This window comes from Dreissena polymorpha, chromosome 13 (genome assembly GCF_020536995.1).
Source record: "Dreissena polymorpha isolate Duluth1 chromosome 13, UMN_Dpol_1.0, whole genome shotgun sequence".
Classification (NCBI taxonomy): domain Eukaryota; kingdom Metazoa; phylum Mollusca; class Bivalvia; order Myida; family Dreissenidae; genus Dreissena; species Dreissena polymorpha.
The window spans coordinates 14,066,043-14,086,883 of record NC_068367.1 but is presented as its reverse complement, the minus strand read 5'-3'; the positions used below and the strand labels follow the sequence as shown (position 1 = coordinate 14,086,883).

Below are 20,841 nucleotides of genomic sequence, written 5' to 3'. Positions count from 1 at the left end.
AATCTCAACTATGCATGGCCCCATTACCAACCCTGGGGCACCCCGCCCACATAGGCCACACCCTCCCAAAATTGCCTTTTACTATAACTTCTTTATTTTTACACCCATTCACTTCTAATTGATACTGAACTTCTCTTATGACAATACAGTCAATCTCAACTATGCATGGCCCCATGATCAACCCTGGGGCGCCCTTGGGTCAAACATGCGGCGTGGGGATACGCGTCGGCCTCTGCCGCGCCATTTCTAGTTTATTTATACTTCAATTTTTGTGATTTATAAGTAATTGTAATTTCACATCATATTGCACTTTCACAATTTTACATTACCGTAATATTTATATTTTTGTGTTGTTAAATATATGGCAATTATCCAATCATATGTGATTAGTTTTTTTTCTATCCCTATTGGCAGCATTTTTCAACAATATCTATATTGGCTGCAAAGCTGCATACATTATATATATGTAACCGCTCAATTTTTTGGTATTGATATATTTGTACTCTATAATCATCATTACTTAATCAATAAACTTTTAAAAAGAGAAAATAGGCAAATGTTAATATTAGTCTACATTTAGTTGAAATACTGTCAATTGACTTATCCCGGAAAAGCACACGTTTAGAAAAACCCACTAATCACCACGGTACATTTTTAACAAAGCTGGTCCATTATATCAACCAATGATAGCTTACTTTGAATCATAACGGTTGATACGATGTGTGATTTTGAAAGGATTATAAATGGGTCAGCTTTATTTGTATCAGCAGATAAGTGGGTTTTTCAAAAAAGTATTTTTTTCCGGGATACATATATAGGAGCCAAATGGTATTAGTACAATCAGCAACATGCGTTTTAGTGCTTTCCCAGACAATTGGCACCTTGTGAATGTATTGACCAGGATAATCTGATTTTATCGTGCTAAAGGACAATCGGCACCGATTATGGACGATTGATAAAGTCTGTCAACACTTTGCTGGACTGATTAAGTCTCATCAGCTAATTGATTTGGTAAAAGAGATCATTAATAAAACACGTCAATTTACTGTTTAAATTGATAAAATTGATAAAGTCTGTCAACACTTTGCTGGACTGATTAAGTCTCATCAGCTAATTGATTTGGTAAAAGAGATCATTAATAAAACACGTCAATTTACTGTTTAAAAAAAATTGTTATGTGTAGGCTGATTAAGCTAATCTGCTTATTAGTTTGATAACACCTGTCAACAATTCATATATATCAAAGGTTATCGAAGATAAATATATACTATAAGGCATTTTCTAAACTTATGATTTTTGCCGAAAACAACAAACTTCGTAAGAAAAAAAGTTTTAATTGAAGGACAATGGATTTCTTTCATAAGAAACAAAAGATGTATTTGTCAGAAACACTATGCCTGCTTATGCCACGCTTTTATTATTTTTATTTTATGACCTTTGACCAGTTGAAAGATTCCCTTTACCTTTCACCACTCAAAATGTGCAGCTCCGTTGATGCACATGCATGCCAAATATTAAGTTGCTATCTTCAATATTTTTAAAGTTATGACCAAGGTTAAAGTTTTAGACAGAATGACTGACAGACAGGCAAAAAACAATATACACCCTCATCTTCAAAGAAAAGGGCATGGAAATGGAATACATCATGACACATAAAGAGTGTGCTACGGTTGTGTTACAACCTCCACATGATAATGTTTCGCAGCAAAGTCAAATCAAGTCAAATGTCTTCCTTTGCAAAAAAACACATTAAACATTTAATGTTTCAAACCCTTCAATCAAGTGTTGATTTCCTGGATGGACAATTAAATCAGGTGCAAATTGTCCTGGTTGACATATAACGAGTTGCCAGGAATGCAAAAAATACAGGAAGCCCTTTTTTCTGCATAAAAATAGTATATTCGAATAAGAATTTTGCATTCCAATATTCGGCTGATGTGGAATATTTGAATATGCACCCATCCCTTTTCTACCTTAGAAGATAATTATCATGAAAAAATATTGCCTTTACCAGATACCGCTTGCAGGCCTTTTTCTGTCCAATTGGGGGAAAACTACCTAGCAAAATTGGGAATTTTTAGAGTCGCAAAATCTTCCAAATTGGGAAGAATTTTCGTCGACAAAAGCATTATTTGGGCAGGGTTTTTTTCCAGCCATTTCGGATAAAAATCATATAAATTATCATTATATATTTTGTAGGTTGTTTAAAAGATAAAATTGAGATATAGAGTCTAATAATCATAAGTCATAAGACACTTCTTTATGGGGATTTTTTTTAAGAATTGAAGAAAAAATATGCATATTTGGCTTGGGGAATGGGTCCGACTATCGGACCTGTAAGATAGGCAGAAAAAGGCCTGGCTGGAGACATCTAAAACAAATTAAAAAGTATCACAAGTTTAATAATCTTTACATATAAATAACATTTCCATATTTGCTTGATTAGTATGGCAATAATTGTGTGGTAACATAAAACTTTCTTCCAATGCCAAGTAGTTAATGCAATGTGTTTGCAAACCTTAGTGTAACAGGAATATTAATGAGTTATAATGGTTAATATTTTCAGATTACAAATCAAGCGGTTACAGACAAATCAATGTGTATTATTTGTGTTGAGCGTCAATTTTTATGATACAATTTGCTTATAAAAACTCAAGTTATATTTCAGAAATGTTCCGATCAGAGCCCAATTTAGTTTTGCTGCCAGTGGGCAAAAAAATCATTTTTATGTATTCATTGACAAAAAAGTATTTAATGTAAAAAATAAAAAACAAATGAAAATCCAGATTCAAATCCAGCTCCTGACAAAAATACCATATACTGATGTATTATGTTGATTGACCAACACTTTCATACACAAGTTCTTTTCAAACGCCTGAACACATTTTTGTTATATACTGGAGTTATCAACAGAGTGACACACATTATTTTTTTTTCTTAAACTCCAAACTTGTTTTAACAAATACTAGTCTTCGTTGGGCTTTTTACATTCTTGTTTTTGGGTCACCAATAAGAAGAGACCCTTTCTATCTACATTCCTACACATTAACATGTACTTGGATGTAGAAGGGCAAAGAATTGTTCAGAAAAACATCTGCAACCTTATTTATAACTCTTTGATTTAATTGGCGATCGTTTTCAACAATTAAAACCAATGAACATCAACCCTGTATATCTTCAAGATATTTTTTCTTGTTTTACTGATAATTTGGCATCTTGTTTACATTATCAATAGAACCACCTTCCATATGAGGAATTTTTCTTAACTTCCAGAATATAAATATTCTTAACAGTATTTTATCTATTTCCAGATGTCACACATGGAAAGGTCACCCCTGGGAGAAGATGTAGCCATCATGCTCACAGAGCAAAAAGAGTAAGTCTGATACTACTCCATAAATAACAAGCATGTAGTGGGCAAAACAAAAGTTGTTTGATTACACATACATATAGTTCTCAAATAAATAGGTTGGCTATTTAACTTTTGAACAATACAAAAATGTGTGACCACTCAATTAAAAAATCTTCCAAATCAGACTTGTATTAAAAACATCTTCTTTACATTCAAAGTTTATTTTTCTATTATGGCCTACTGAAGAAGAAAAAGATACAAATCTGAACAAGGAATACAAAAACAATGTTGTGCACCAAAATTCAGATTTTTGGGATGAGTTGAAACACAAAACTTGTTATGCCTCTTTGTAAATCCCAAACAAGTCACCAGACCGAAAATAAATATCAGGCAAGTTGAATTGTGATACCGGTACTGCTGGTAGGAAGACGTACCTAGTACATCAATAGCAACCTTATAAATTATAAATGAGCCCTTGTAATAAAATAATCATTTTGGTGCTTTGCTTCCACTAAACTATACATTTTATTTAGTTTTTGTATGTTTGTAATGTGTAATCTGAGATTTTTGGCACAAAAGAAATTTAATGTCATTGTTACTCAATGATGTTAATGACGTTAAAATAGCCTTTTTAAGGCTAACAGTCAATAATGCTGTAATTGGGAATGTTTTCTTCAGCTCTCACTTCTAAAATATTTAGTACCACTTTGTATGTTTGTGCTTTGTAACCTTGAAATTTTTCCGCATTGTAACCAATATGAGGATAATGTGTCCTTTCATTTTCACCCTTTGCATGCTGGGTAATTTGTCATCTGCTAAAATGTTGTCAGCTGAATTTCTAAAATTAGCATTTTCTTTGATTTTTTTCAAAGAATACTATCAGATTATATAGAAAAGTTTGGATCACGATGAGACGCCACATTCTGTGGCGTTTCATCTGGATCCAAACTGTTTGCAAAAACCTTCAAAATCCGGTTCAAGCACTCAAAGGGCTAATATAAGAACTTCCCTAATTTTTTTCACATAAATGAACGGTGCGTTTCAAGCACAAATGTGCATTTTGCTGTGCAGCATTTTCCATCAGTTTAGTGACAGGATCATGGATTTACCAACCAAGGTAAGTAATTTTGGGCATTCTTCTTTTTTGTGGTTTTTCCTAAATGCCAATTCTGTAAGAGTATTTTGATTCCATTATCTAATGACAGTGAATGCATGGCAGTAGCACACCTTTGAGGAAGACTGCAATGTGTCCTTGAGTCTTAACCATGTCAAATTATGAAACTATCGGTCAAACATTTTTTGGCCCCTGGTTGAGTGGCACATAGCAGTTGAACTGTCCGTCAGTCTGTCCATCTGTCTGAAACCTTTAACATTGGCCATAGCTTTTGCAATATTGAAGATAGCAACTTGATATTTGGCATGCATGTGTATCTCCTGGAGCTGCACATTTTGAGTGGTGAAAAATCAAGGTCAAGATCAAAGCGGCGCAGTAGGGGGCATTGTGTTTCTCACAAACACATCTCTTGTTATCTCATCAACTAGTATAAATTCATACAATATTATATTTGACGACCATATAAAAACAAATAAACCAAAAATACAAAATGAAAAAACTGTCATCAAAAGCAGAGTTTATTTAAAGATCTTGAAATTTTTAAAAACAATTGTTGCTGACAAATTAAAATCCAATAATATCCATCTACCTGAGAAATCTTGTACCACCAACAGTTATCAGTGTACCTTAAACATCTGCCTTGAATGCTATTAGATATCATATAGCAAAATATTGTAATACAGTTTATGAAAATAGTAATATAAACTTATTTTGGTCAATAAAAAACTCCTTAGAAGTTATTGATAAAATTAAAATTAGAAAATATAAGGTGTCACAAGTAAGTACTTATGATTTTTCTACACTATATACAACGCTCCCTCACATTTGAATAAAATCGAAACTCATTTCACTGATTGAAAAAACATTTGCAAGAGAGAAGTGTTCTTTAATCTTGCTTTAAACTCTAAAATATCTTTTTTTACTAATCAGATATTGGATAAATACATCATCTGGACTTGTCTTGAATTTTGTGAAGCACTTACTTTTCTTCTGGAAAACTTGTCTGTTGAATTTAATGGTAAAATATTTCAACAAATTATTGGTGTTCCTATGGGTACTTTAATTGTGCCCTGCTTATTGCTGATCTATTTTTATACGCCCGTATAAAATACGGGACGTATTATGTGAAACCCCTTGGCGGCGGGCGGAAGGCATCACTTTGTCCGGACTCTAATTCAAATTGTATTCATCCGATCTTCACCAAACTTGGTCAGCAGTTGCATCTAGTTGATATCTAGGCCAAGTTCGAATATGGGTCATGCCGGGTCAAAAACTAGGTCATAGGGTCAATAAGTGCATTTTCAAAGGGGCCACTTTGTCCGGACTCTATTTCAAATTGTATTCATCCGATCTTCACCAAACTTGGTCAGCAGTTGCATCTAGTTGATATCTAGGCCAAGTTCGAATATGGGTCATGCCGGGTCAAAAACTAGGTCATAGGGTCAATAAGTGCATTTTCAAAGGGGCCACTTTGTCCGGACTCTATTTCAAATTGTATTCATCCGAACTTCACCAAACTTGGTCAGCAGTTGCATCTAGTTGATATATAGGCCAAGTTCGAATATGGGTCATGCCGGGTCAAAAACTAGGTCATAGGGTCAATTAGTGCATTTTCAACGGCGCCACTTTGTCCGGACTCTAATTCAAATTGTATTCATCCGATCTTCACCAAACTTGGTCAGTAGTTGCATCTAGTTGATATCTAGGTCAAGTTCGAATATGGGTCATGCCGGGTCAAAAACTAGGTCACAAGGTTACTTAGTGCATTTCAAGCATTTAGCATGGTGTCCGCTCTCTAATTGAAGTAGTTTGCATCTGATCATCACCTAATTTGGTCAGAAGTTGAGTCTAGATGATATGTAGATCAAATTCGAATATGGGTCATGCCGGGTCAAAAACGAGGTCACGATCGGACACATAATGAATTTCAAGCATTTAGCATGGTGCCCGCTCTCTAATTGAAGTAGTTTTCATTTGATCTTCACCAAATTTAGTCAGATGTTACATCTAAATGATATCTAGGTCAAGTTCAAATATGGGTCATGCCGGGTCAATAACTAGGTCTCGAGGTCACTTAGTGCATTTCAAGCATTAAGCATGGTGTCCAAAACCTCCGAACGGGCGTATCTTGTGACAGTTTGGCACTCTTGTTATATTGTTATGAAAGGGATTTTATGTAAGAATTATCAATAACTAAACAACTAGATTTGATTCAACGTTTTAACCTAACAAGTAGATACATTGATGACATACTGAACTTAGATAATCCATACTTTGAACAATATATTCACAATATCTATCCAAAAGAACTAGTCTTAAATAAATCGTGTCAATCAAATATAGATGCTGCATTTTTAGACTTACATCTAACTATTAATAATAATATGATAAAAACAAGTTTATTCGACAAACGGGACGACTTTAACTTTGAAATTGTGAATTTTCCTTTCCTAGATGGTAACATCCCTAAAGGTCCTTCCTATGGTATTTACATTTTGCAGTTGGTACGACACGCTAGAGCATGTTCTTGTGTTAAAGATTTTAATGATCGTAATTGTTTATTAACTAAGAAATTGTTAAAACAAGGTTTTTTGTATCATAACCTTTGGCGTAAATGCGCTAAATTTCACTCACAATATAGTGATTTAATTTCAAAATATAATGTTTCTTTAAAATGGCATTTAACTAATGGAATTTCACAACCATCATTTTATGGAGATGTTTTGAAGCGTGTTCACAAATGTAAATATCTTAAAGCATATGCTAGTAATACACTTTTTAATTTAATGAGCTCCTTTTTATCAAAGGGATAATTGATACTGATGTACTTAAACACACATGCTTGTTAGTGTTTGATTCACTATATCTTTCTTCTTAAAATTTGGGATAATTAACGTAATGACAATTTTATATGTTTGCTTCTATATTGTTTGATAAGCATAGCTGGTTTTATAAGTAAGTCTAGTATACAGTACAGTCGCTTTAATTATATTTAATTTTGTTGATAATTCGATTATTTAGTACAGTACAATAAAGCTTAATTTTGGTACTGGTGACGTCATCGTGTCTTCCCTCCTAAATACGACTCATCGCTACGAACAACCAACACTGTTTTAGCTACATGATAGGTACAATGTACTCCCGTTTATATCGGTCAACTTTATTCATAATTATTTTTTCTCTGATGGTAGTTTCTTGATCAATTTATTTTTAAGCTCCGTTTTATTTATTTTGAATTAGTCACATAAACAATCAAGTAGGTAATTTGGATCTTTTACGCCCAATATTGTTGCTTCTTCCTGTAGGTGCGCGATGATGATCTGAAATATTAACTATATGATGCTATATTCTGAAATCTTTTTTGTATAAAGAAGGGATGTAGTTGATGCGTGTTAGTAATTTCATTTCATCATGCCTCAAAAAGTTGTAACTCTGTTGCTCTGGTCTCCTTTCAACCATTGAGTAATAAAATAGTTATTAAATTGAATGCGTTTTAATTCCCTTTTATAACTGTTTATTTTGAGTTGCAATGCTATGAGGTTAAATTTTATTTACACTTATATGTTTCATGAATATTGCTGGGCCAAGTGTGAGGTTGAGCGCTCATTAACTGGTTTAAACCCCCAATGCTTAGCAATGACCGTTCCAAGGCAGTGACCCCAGCTTTATTCTACTATGTGTATATGTTGTTTCGTTTTGTGCCGTACTGTACCGTTTTGGCAATTGGTTCCTTGCCTTAAATAAAGGCCCACAGAGATGTGTATGATAGAACTGCAATACTCCTGCAGCTTCTGGAGTTTCACTTCTTTATATTGGGACAGACAGACAGAATGAAAGACAGACAGGCCAAAAACAATATACCCCCTCTTCTTCGAAGAAGGGGGCATGCAAATCTTATAATTGTGATAATTTTAAATACCTCCATTAGTACTTATATAAATTTAAACATCAATGTGTAATGTTTGATATGATCTGCATCTAAAGAATTTGACAATTAAACATTGAATGTAAGATCAAAATTCATTCAAAAGACTCTCTTACGCACCCATTTTCAAATTGGCTAACAGGTTAAGCTGACGTTCAAAATGTCCAATGAAAGAGTGAAACATAATAATGGTAGTTACGAACGTTGTCAAAATTAACTCATAATGTTCGGAAATCACAGGACCTGGTAACTGCCTGATACTGCCAAATAATGTTGTGAAAACTGCACGAGGATTGCAGCCTTTGAAAGCAAAAATAACCTGACAATCCTTTATTTCACCATCGGCCTTTAGAGACGTTGTTGTCAATGTCTGGTGAACGGACGTTCTTTCGCAGTGTCTGACAATAAATAACATATCAATCTGGTGAATGTTCATGTTTAGCCATGCTTTATAACAGTTTTTACAGCATCTATTTTAATAGTTTTGCTTGACACTTGCCTTTCCATTTCGACAAACAACATGCTGCTAATTTATATAGAACTCTTTTATGAATACTAGTAAAATACAAAATAAGGTGCCTTTTAAGGTTTTGAAACGGACCCTTTAAAACTGTGAATTCTAGTTCTGTCATGGCCATATTTCAATCAGTAAACCATCTAAGTAACTGTTTTCAAATATTGATGCAAATTGATGACCTTTTGGAAAGTGTTATCCTGAAAAATAGCTGCAATTGTTGAAAGTGGCATCAGTTTTGAGATGCTATTGTTTGACATTTTTCTATGAATGCGTAGCTGTAAACATAAAAATTGCTATTCTGTTACTTTCTTATTTCCAAAAGCATAAAACAGGTATGTAATAAATGAAATAACATTTTGACTTGTGTATTATTCAGGTACATGAGGCTGTTGAAAGCATGGTGAACACAGCTGGATATAGTGAGGCATTCTTAAAGAGAAGGCTACAGCATCCTGCCGCTGGTTGAGGACCAAGCAACCAAAGTCGATTTGTATGATTGGCCAGTTATATGAAGCCGCTAATAATACTGAAGACAATTGCTCTCATCAAGCAGTACTGATAGTTGCATATGAGCCATTGCACTCATCAAGCAGTACTGATAGTTCCATATGAGCCATTGCACTCATCAAGCAGTACTGATAGTTTCATATGAGCCATGGCACTCATCAAGCAGTACTTATAGTTCCATATGAGCCATTGCACTCATCAAGCAGTACTGATAGTTCCATATGAGCCATTGCACTCATCAAGCAGTACTGATAGTTCGATATGAGCCATTGCATCATCAAGCAGTACTTATAGTTCCATATGAGCCATTGCACTCATCAAGCAGTACTGATAGTTCCATGTGAGCCATTGCTCTCATCAAGCAGTACTTATAGTTCCATATGAGCCATTGCACTCATCAAGCAGTACTGATAGTTTTCATATGAGCCATTGCACGCATCAAGCAGTACTGATAGTTGCATATGAGCCATTGCACTCATCAAGCAGTACTGATAGTTCCATATGAACCATTGCACTCATCAAGCAGTACTGATAGTTGCATATGAGCCATTGCACTCATCAAGCAGTACTGATAGTTCCATATGAACCATTGCACTCATCAAGCAGTACTGATAGTTCCATATGAACCATTGCACTCATCAAGCAGTACTGATAGTTCCATATGAACCATTGCACTCATCAAGCAGTACTTATAGTTCCATATGAGCCATTGCTCTCATCAAGTATTACTGATAGTTCCATATGAACCATTGCACTCATCAAGCAGTACTGATAGTTCCATATGAACCATTGCACTCATCAAGCAGTACTGATAGTTGCATATGAGCCATTGCACTCATCAAGCAGTACTGATAGTTCCATATGAACCATTGCACTCATCAAGCAGTACTGATAGTTCCATATGAACCATTGCACTCATCAAGCAGTACTGATAGTTGCATATGAGCCATTGCACTCATCAAGCAGTACTGATAGTTCCATATGAGCCATTGCACTCATCAAGCAGTACTTATAGTTCCATATGAGCCATTGCACTCATCAAGTATTACTGATAGTTCCATATGAACCATTGCACTCATCAAGCAGTACTTATAGTTCCATGTGAGCGATTGCTCTCATCAAGCAGTACTGATAGTTCCATATGAACCATTGCACTCATCAAGCAGTACTTATAGTTCCATATGAGCCATTGCACTCATCAAACAGTACTGATAGTTCCATATGAACCATTGCACTCATCAAGCAGTACTTATAGTTCCATATGAGCCATTGCACTCATCAAGCAGTACTGATAGTTCCATGTGAGCCATTGCACTCATCAAGCAGTACTTATAGTTCCATATGAGCCATTGCACTCATCAAGCAGTACTTATAGTTCCATATGAGCCATTGCACTCATCAAGTATTACTGATAGTTCCATATGAGCCATTGCATCATCAAGCAGTACTTATAGTTCCATATGAGCCATTGCACTCATCAAGCAGTACTGATAGTTCCATGTGAGCCATTGCACTCATCAAGCAGTACTGATAGTTCCATATGAGCCATTGCACTCATCAAGTATTACTGATAGTTGCATATGAGCCATTGCACTCATCAAGCAGTACTGATAGTTGCATATGAGCCATTGCACTCATCAAGCAGTACTTATAGTTCCATATGAGCCATTGCACTCATCAAGCAGTACTTATAGTTCCATATGAGCCATTGCACTCATCAAGTATTACTGATAGTTCCATATGAGCCATTGCACTCATCAAGCAGTACTGATAGTTCCATATGAGCCATTGCACTCATCAAGCAGTACTGATAGTTCCATATGAACCATTGCACTCATCAAGCAGTACTGATAGTTCAATATGAGCCATTGCACTCATCAAGCAGTACTGATAGTCAATCCACATAAGCTGCTTGGATCAAAAGATTTATCACTTTGACAATACATGAATTAGTTATGATGCCAAACACATCCGTTAAGGGATTTCCTAACCAATTGAGTTTCCTGGTTTAGATGCAGCTAGAACAGTGCCCGTGCCTGTCCAAGCCAAGGGTTGAAAAATGCTAAGAAATTACTCATATTTATATTATAATTTGAATCATTATAATTACATACACCTCATGCTATGTGTGCTGACTTTTTATATGTAACATATTGCTGCATTCATGTCCTCATGTGTACAAAAACTTAGCATCACTTTGGATTACAAAAGTTAACAAAATGTGTGTGTTTTTTTTAATCTACGGTCACCTTAATACAAAGTGCTCAGGGTAGGCTTTTGTCGTCACGTGTGTGTGTCATTTTTATACAGAAGTTTGTTTTGCCCCTGCAATAGTACATAACTGGTGTCATTTTGCAATGATGTTTCCACATTTGATTTGGCTTATTTCCACTATATAATGATCAACAGCAATAATAAATGCACTTGGTTCTCTTAGATAGTATGTATACCTGGGAAATCTGTTTCTGTTACTGTATACATGTATAACTAAAGTTTGTTGTTTTTATGATTTATAGCTCATTTGTACAGAGCAACTGTGTAACTTGATAGCTTGATTAATTCACTTGATTAATTATTCCTTTTACAAATTCCTATTAATATTATTTTAGATAATATGTCTTAAAGAAAATGAAATCTATTTTTTAATTATTATTTGTGTAAATCAGTTACCATGACAATGTACATATTAGAGCTTTGATGCATCTTTGTTGTTTACATGTTAAGCATGTTGGATATGATTATATATGTGCTCTGTGCATTCCAATATTTGAACATTATGAAGACCAATCAGAATAAAAACCTGGAAAACTGAATTAAGGTTGTTATGTTGATGTAACTAATGTGAGTCGCGTTCTGAGAAAACTGGGCATAATGCTTCTGCGTAAAGTGTTGTCTCAGATTAGCCTGTGCAGTCCGCACAGGCTAATCAGATATGACACTTTCCGCCTCAACTGGATTTTCTCAAAGAGACATCATTTAAACAAAAAATTACATAAAATGGAAAATTGTCGTCCCTGATTAGCCTATGCGGACTGCACAAGCTAATCTGGGATGACAATTAACGCACAAGGATTATGCCCAGAGTTTTCTCAGAACATGACACATGTTGCCGGATGGTTAACGTGTGGTTCTATCATGGAGGAAAACTCGTTTGGCTGTAATATATTTATAAATTATAATATATATATCATTAATACATCAAAGAGTTGTAGACTCTTTGAATGTAAAGAATGGCATCATATAAATATAGCAATAATAATTACCAATACAAAAATACAAGTTATGCATGATCCGACTGTGATCCTTAAAATACAAGCAATACAAAATACAGTTTAAAGCAACAAACCATGATAGTGAAAAATACTAAAACAAAGTTACCTGTAATATATTTATTAATGATAATATATATCATTAATACATCAAAGAGATGTAGACTCTTTGAATATGAAGAATCAAATGACTTTAGCCATCATTCGATGCATGAGATCACCATTGAACAGTAACCATTGACAATTTTGGTCACATTAATAAATTGCATATTGTTAATTTTTCTCACAATTTTATGGATCTTATTTAATCATTTTCCCATTAAAGGGATCTTTTCACGCTTTGGTAAATTTACAAAATTGAAAAAAGTTGTTTCAGATTCGTAAGTTTTCGTTTTAGTTATGATATTTGTGAGGAAACAGTAATACTGAACATTAACCATGCTCTAATATAGCCATTATATGCATCTTTTGACGATTTTAAAACCTAAAAATTCTAAAGCGTTGCAACGCGAAACGATTGAATAATTTGGAGAGTTCTGTTTTTATCGTTAAATTTTGTGAAACTACGAAGATTGCTTATATAAGGTATAAAATACGTCAACCATGTGTACTAGGCGGAATAGCTCAGTAGGTTAAAGCGTTTTTACTTCAGGACTCAGGCAGGACTCCAGGGGTCACTGGTTCGAAACCTGCTTCGGGCAATGTTCTTTTCCTCTTTTTATTTTTTTTCTTGATTTTTTACTGGAGCTTTTACGATCCAATGTTTACATTTATCAATATAAAGCATTTAATGAATAAGTTAAAAAAATGACAAAATCTGTTTAATTAAAAAATTTATCATCCCTGCACAAGGTGATAAACAAAAGCTCACCATGAAAAAATTCTTAAAAAAACTCATAAATTCATTTACGAGTTTGTTTCTATGAATAACTTACATTTAGGCATATTATCGTTAAATCATTGGTTTAAGTATGCAGTTATAAATTCCCAGTTCAGATATTAATGTCTAAAATTTGCCAAATTTATTGTGGTTCAAATAAGTTTTCTAATGGTGTTTAAAAGAACCTAGGGTCCAAGATGTTGTCTTAGTGGTGATCAAACTATATTTGGTCAGATAGTCAGGACACAACATTTACTGTTCTTTTTGCAAACAATCCTTATTTAAGTGCAAAACTTACATCTCAATACCAAACAAATGTCTGTGCGTATGTTGGCTACTGACAATAACACGCCAAAAATTAAGAAATAATTTGTGTACATTATAGTTTGTTGTCAAATAACCCACGGCCGATAGTTTAGATGCGTAGGGATTTAATCACGAGAGCGAAACATTTGAACCACGCATCTAATTTTCCGGTCGTGAGTTATTTAACAACAAAGTATAAAGTACACAAATTATTTTGATTCTAACACGCTTTTACTAAAGATTTATACAATGTATATTATTTTCTGGTGTACTATATAAATGTGAAGTTCCGCCCATAAAAATAGCTTTCGGCTGTTCTGTAGATCAGATCCGCGACTTGTTTCAATGCATTTAAAAAACATAATCTTGTTTATATACATTTGGGATCTCTAATGATCTCTGATGTACAATACAATTACTTATGGGTTGTTTCAGAGAGTTGGAGAAGCTTGTACAAGCTACCAGGATGTTAAGCAGGTAGGTTACAGTCTATTAGTTGGTGTTTCATGTAGGTACAGTTAATTTCCTTATTTGACCAGCGTCATAAGAAAATGGATCGTAGGCCATACGCGGCCAGCGTAGATGCAGACCAGCCTGCACTTCTCGGCAATCTTGTCAGGAGCTTCCCAGTCATGCAGCTATTAAGTCATGAAAGGTTTTGCGGACATGGTGGCTCCTGACCAGACTGCATTGATGCGCAGGTTTGTCTGAAGATACACTAGCAGCATATAGCATAAAAACAATTTTTTCATGACAATAGTCATATCAGGGGACAAAAATATTTCTAAACTGCACTCGTCCTGCAGGACAAGTGCATTAAAATTTTCACTCGTCCTGCAAACACATGCACTTGTCCTTAAAATATGGGTGAAATGAAGATTGCAAAGGGCTGATATGACTAATAAAGTTTCTTGTATCACTGCTAAATTGCTGCTTACTCAGTTGTTCATGCCAGCTGATCACAAAATAAATGTTAAGCAGTGAAATAAATTACTTTATTTATGAGGAACACACAATAAATAATTGAAGACAATTTTGTGTTTGCCGTTTTTCTAATACTCGCGGTCATTTCCGTTTCGGACATTTGAACATCGCTACCGCCAACTTTAAAGAACGCTCGTATGTCAGACGAAATTCAGACTGCTTTGAAACCGTAGATTCTACTTCGCGTTTAAATAATTCTTTAAAAATCAATACTTACAGTGAATGCATAGGTTGGTTCCCTGTCACCATGGACGCGCAAAGTTTACACCAAAAAGCCAATATTTACTGGGGACACAGTCTCGCATAACAACGTGCACCTGCTGTATGAAATTTACAATTACAATTTCCGGTTCATTCACGATCTACTTTCGGAATAGATATGATTTAAGAAAATGATTTTATTTAATGAAAACAAGTCTTACTCGTCAGAAAATACATATTTTAACATCAGCTTTTTTCACTCGTCCTGTAGGACGAGAGCTTTAGGGAAATTCACTCGTCCTTTCGAGATTTTACTCGTCAATACGAGCGGACAAGTGGTATTTTTGTCCCCTGCATATGCATACTTATGTGTCATGCAAATGAATTTAATAATTCAAAATTCAATAAAAATGTTGTTTCAATGTCTGTTCAATTTTCTTTTCTCTTCTTTTATAGAATAAACCAAGCAAAAAAAATACCATTCATAAATGAGTGTTGACACATATTGCTCTAAAATATTTGTATTAATTAACCAAACTTACAAAAACACTTCAGCACTTTCTCTACTTAAAATTCCTATCACTCTTAACTTAAACTCCTAATCAGTATAACCCTAATAGAGTATTTGTACAAATAATTTGATACACTCACTGTACTTTGGAAAGTAAGCCTTTAAAATGACAATGCACCATTCACCCTACCATTAATTGATCATTACAATGATCACAAATAAGGAAAACTAACACAACATTTACTAAACTTTTCTGAGTTAAATAGACTGATCCTGGAAAAGCATGAGATTAGAAAAATTCCACTAATCACCCTGTACAAACAAAGCTTTTCCATAATATATCAACCAATGATAGTTTACTTTATATAATAACGTTATGATACAGTGTGTGATTTTTTAAGGATTATAAATGGGTCATGTTTATTTGTACCAGCAAATTAGTGGTTAGCGGGGGTACATATATTGATTGAACATTTTTTAAATCTATTTTGGGTCAGTTTTTTTTATTACACTATTTAACTAGTTTATCTAGTAAGATTCCCTTAGTACATGTAGTGGGAAATTATAAATAATCATTTGTAATTTTTACATGTATGTGATAATTACTCACTCATTTCCCATTTAACTATAATTTTGCATTATTTACTTTTAATTCCAATTTTAATTATATATTATTTTCATAGTGTTTTTTTTTAAATATTATTATTTCATGAAATTGAAGCTTAAGTGATTTTAGACGCATCTAACAGTTTATAGGTGTCTATTACAACTTTTGTTTATTTTTGGTGTTTTCACTTCATATACACTTATATTTGTTAATGCAGCATCAACATACTAAAACACTATCCCAGAAAGAGAAAAATAATGCGTTTGAATATCAACCGTACTATGTTGTGACAACTGACAAAAGGAATGATTCAATGTACGATGTGTATCTAAATTGAGTTTTAGCGCAGATTCGCTCAAACGACACTTAAAGACACAATTTTTTTAAGGATCATTTCAATTTCCTGCAACGATATCTTTCATACGACACTTGTACACTAACTCCGATCCTAATAAAAGAAAGCTTAGAGGACTGGGTTAGTCATGTAAATTATTGAACATAATATATATTTTTTATAAACAACTGGTAGCAAGATAAGTTGTAGATAATTGGTCAGTTACCACATTTTAACTAACTCTTCTGACCTGTTGACCTATCTATCTATCTATCTATCTATCTATCTATCTATCTATCTATCTATCTATCTATCTATCTATCTATCTATCTATCTATCTATCTATCTATCTATCTATCTATCTATCTATCTATCTATCTGCAACACCCTTTTTGCAGTATTATGTGCAGGTACACTTAGGTGAAGTAAATGTGAATGTGCCCTAAAATATTTTCACCATGTTTCATAATTATCTGATTAAAAATCTATTTCAAGTGCCAAAATTAAGAGGTTCTACAATCCATCAAACTTACCATTGGTTGTCAAACTAATATATCATCCAATATTAAATATATATGTACATGTTTCTGTATTGAAATAGTGTTTAATAGATAATAGATTATCACGCTTACAAATAACATTGTCAATAATATGTATACACAGTGAAACAAATTTAAGACTTTAAAAAAATACAATTGACACAATTAATCTGATAATGTTGCCACTTCAGCATGTTTACATTGCATGTTGAACAAAATACTTTTAATAACAAACCATACTCTTGTTTTCCTTTGAAATATATTTGCTGAATATTTCAAAAATATTTGCCACCAAGAAAATGAGTAGCAGGTTTTTGCAAACTATTTGTACAAATTATCTGCAAACATTTTGAAAACATTACTTTTCTCTAAGCAAACAAATAAACAAACAAATGCTGATTATTAAAGGACCACAAAGCTTTTGTGTTTCCAAACAACAAGAACTTATAATCTGAGGTGTGCTTTACAAGGCAACACCAAAATGTTTAACTAACCTTGCAAAGTGTTTGCAAAGGGGTAATGAATGTTAATAAATTGTCAATTTTAAATATTTGCGTAGATGTAGGGAAAAGGGAATTTGACAGTATGGTGCTATGAATAACTGGATTATTTAATTACTTCTTTACAGCTTTTACAAAATTTCAATTTTAGTACAATCATTTAGTTTTTTGTTTTATAATAAGTTCAGTTTTTTTCTGTAAAATTGTTTTTATCAAATGAAAATTCCAGAAACATTTTTTAAATAAAATTAAAACCGCATTGAAATGTCTAAACATTTAGGACAAAGTACTTATTGTAAGAAACGGACAACAACTAAAATTCTTGCAAATACAACAACAACACTGATAGTTTACATTAGGTATAAAAATGCTAAATTTTTATAAGTAATAAAGAACACATTCACTTTGAGGAATCATATTTTTTAGACTGGATCTGTGCTGTATTTGGATATTTGTTATGGAAACATGGTAAAAAATCATTGCTTTATACATATAGTTGCAGGGTCCTCTTCAAAGCGTGTGCAGTCCTTTTGATTATTTTTTTTACAAATGCCTGGACATGTTCTTTTTTAAAGTGTTTAAATAATGTATTTGCAGTGTATTAAAAAGTACTATCCTGTTACAGGACTGTGAACATCCGATTTATAAATCTGCTGAAAATCTTGAAAGGACTGGTTGTTGACTAATTACATTAGCTATCACTTAATATTACACTTCTTTTTAATGTGTGCATTAAAAACAAACGATTGACCATTTAAATGGTAATTAGTTGTGTTCTGACCAATTTTTATTGACAACTTTGTTTCAAAAATGCTCATATCTGCATGCTCTTTTTACAGTTTGTCAGTTTGTCTTATATGTAATATTCCCCGGCGAAATGTTGTTCATGATTTCATGAACACTTCAAGCCAATCAAGAACTGTTCATGAACGGTTCTGAAAAAGTTCCTTAGCTTGGTTCATGAACTTTTGGACATGAACTGTTCTTAAGACATGTTCATGAACTGTTTATGAATTATTGTTGAACATTTCAAAGTTCATGAACAGTTCTTCATCTAACCATAAATACTTAGTGATGAACATTTCATGCACAAGTATTTCTGATGACTTTTCTGAGACAGACTTTAAGGATCCATCATGAATAATTCATGAATTCCTTTGTGCTAGATGTTTCATACATATTTTTGAAAGTAATATTGTAATGTCTAGCATACAAATCTAGATTTGTGAAACCTGTGAAGTTAGTATGAATATGCATAGTACTTTCACCACTGTAAGTAAGAGTTCTTGACCTGTTCTAGAGAATTTTAAGAACATTTGTAAAAGAACTGTTCAAGAACTGCCTTCAGGAACACTTCAATAACTTTTTAAGGACCTTTCCTGTTCTTGAATTATTCTTAAACTATTCTTGAACACTTTAACAACTTTTTTGAACAACATGTTTCCTTCTGATGTTCTTAAACAGGTCTACACAATGTTTTTGAACGTATGATGGACTTTTTAAGAATCCAATATGTTCTTAAAAGGATCTGTCATTGTTTTTGGAAGACTTAAAAGACAAGTTTAAGAACGTTTTAAGGACATCTTATTTCAAGAACAGTTTAAGATGATATCAAGAACTCAATGTACATTGCATTGCTGTTTTTACAAAGAAAGAATATTGTGTGCACAGGAAGTTGAAACGGAAGGCACATGGTTTATGTTATATTTGAAAATGTAAGTCTTTAATAAATTACTGGCTGAACTGATCAGCCATTGGTTCCATTTCAAGTTCTTTGGCACTGTAAGTGTAACCATTTCAGGGAAACCATTGATTAGTAAATGATTCTTGAACTGAAAATGAGACTATTCATAATCTTTTCAATACATGAATTATTCATGAACATATAGTGCAAAGTTGTATTATGAAATTTAAAGAGTATTATCAAACCACTTGTATCTCAGTTATTAGTGTTATATTTAAATTATTGTTATATGTTGCTATCAATATGTTAAGTGCTAATACAAGACTTGTTTCTTCTTACCCTGACCTGTTTGTTGAGCTTTAGTAACACTTATGATAACCTTTGCATAAATTGACAAATTCTTGTTCATGAATAGTTCATGAACATTTCATGCCACCTCAGTTCATGAACTCTTGAAGAACTATGGTTCATGAACTATTCACTTACAGTTCGTGAACAGAAAATGAGCCATTGAAAAATAGAAGGAAAATGTTCATGAACTGTTCATGAACAGCAAAACCCTGAAGAATTTTTCAAGAATTGTGTTGTTCATGAACTGTTCAAGAACACTTCATGCCATTGATGTTCATGAATAGTTCATGAACACTTCATGCCATAATGGTTCAAGAATAGTTCATGAACACTTCATGCCACACGGGTTCAAGAATAGTTCATGAACACTTCATGCCATTAGGTTTCAATAATATTTCATGAACACTTCATGCCATTAGTGTTCATGAACAGTTCATGAACTAAAATTTCAATAATTTTTCACAGACGTGGCTCATTTTCTGTTCACGAACTATTCGTGAACAATTCATGAACTCAGTTCACGAACAGTTCATGAACTGTTCACGAATTATTCGTGAACTGCAGAACAACATTTCGCAGGGGTTGTGCTATTGAAAAGCGAAGAATCATCAACAGTTTTAACACTTAGAAAAACTTTGCACTAGACCAGCTAGAGCAACATTGATATCCAATCAAAACTTCATATTTCATATTGCTTTTGAATTGATACTGATTCTTTACAATAAAATCTATATGAATTTTGTATACCTGTGTCCATTTCTTTTAAATTGAGAGCGTCTTTTACTGCTTGAACATTCATTTTTCGAAATGTCTGTGTACACTTTCTGTCATTTGGCAAGTCTGACAAACTTTTATGAAATTGCATTGCATTGTTGTATAAGCATATATGTGTTGCGTTCTAAGAAAACTGGGCATAATGCATCTGCGTAACATGTTGTACCAGATTAGCCTGTGCAGTCTGCACAGGCTAATCAGGGACGACAATTTCTGCTTTTATGGAATTTTTCAATTAAATGATGTCCTTTTTTAACGATAATCCAGTTAAGACGGAAAGTGTTGTCCAGGATTACCCTGTGCGGACTGCAAAGGCTAATCTAGGACGACACTTTACGCACATGCATTATGCCCAGTTTTCTCAGAACACAACTCATATTTGCAAACTGTTGCAAATCTGTGGCTTAACTGTGGTTCTGGTTTCCTTTATGCAGAGTATATTTTGTGAAAATATGGGCTCCAAATGTTTGCAACTTAATGGAAATT

At 33.5% G+C, this 20,841-nt stretch overlaps 1 protein-coding gene across 1 annotated transcript in view; it reads left to right on the top strand.

Moving 5' to 3' along the window:
• The first annotated feature begins 2,939 nt into the window (after positions 1 to 2,939).
• Positions 2,940 to 20,841, top strand: part of LOC127855844 (uncharacterized) — a 33,982-nt gene continuing 16,080 nt past the window's right edge. Inside the window, exons 1-2 of the mRNA XM_052391730.1 lie at positions 2,940 to 3,376; positions 14,306 to 14,347. Of these exons, the coding sequence (XP_052247690.1) occupies positions 3,312 to 3,376; positions 14,306 to 14,347 (107 nt within the window). The 5' untranslated portion in view covers positions 2,940 to 3,311. The remainder of the gene's footprint in view (positions 3,377 to 14,305; positions 14,348 to 20,841) is intronic.